Source organism: Aptenodytes forsteri, unplaced genomic scaffold (assembly GCF_000699145.1).
Source record: "Aptenodytes forsteri isolate BGI_AS27 unplaced genomic scaffold, ASM69914v1 Scaffold391, whole genome shotgun sequence".
In the NCBI taxonomy this organism is placed as follows: domain Eukaryota; kingdom Metazoa; phylum Chordata; class Aves; order Sphenisciformes; family Spheniscidae; genus Aptenodytes; species Aptenodytes forsteri.
Genome location: NW_008795920.1, coordinates 502145 through 502596, shown reverse-complemented (window position 1 = coordinate 502596; position 452 = coordinate 502145). Strand labels below are relative to the sequence as shown.

General features: G+C 62.4%; 1 protein-coding gene across 1 annotated transcript in view; it reads left to right on the top strand.

Annotated features, from left to right (window-relative positions):
- The window catches only part of ONECUT3 (one cut homeobox 3), a 25280-nt gene that overhangs the window by 1366 nt on the left and 23462 nt on the right, over window positions 1-452 (top strand). The window contains 1 exon segment of the mRNA XM_009284886.1: window positions 5-236. Within this exon segment, the coding sequence (XP_009283161.1) occupies window positions 5-236 (232 nt within the window).

Below are 452 nucleotides of genomic sequence, written 5' to 3'. Positions count from 1 at the left end.
GGAGATCAACACCAAAGAAGTGGCACAAAGGATCACGGCCGAGCTGAAGCGCTACAGCATCCCGCAGGCGATCTTCGCGCAGAGGATCTTGTGCCGCTCCCAGGGGACCCTCTCGGACCTGCTGCGGAACCCCAAGCCCTGGAGTAAGCTCAAGTCGGGCCGGGAGACTTTCCGCAGGATGTGGAAATGGTTGCAGGAGCCGGAATTTCAGAGGATGTCGGCGCTCAGGCTGGCAGGTAGGGCACGGCACGGTTTGCTGCCACGGCCGCCCGCCCCACGCCTCCGGGCGGGTGGGTGAGGGGGTGCTGCGAACACGCGTGGGGACCCCTCCGTTCGCGGGGAGCCATCGCGGGCTGGGGCTGGGGCTGGGCCGGGTGCTACCGACTTGGTTTGAAGCCTTTAGAAGAAAGGGAAGGAAATGATATTTAAGGCGAATTATATTTGAGGCGAAT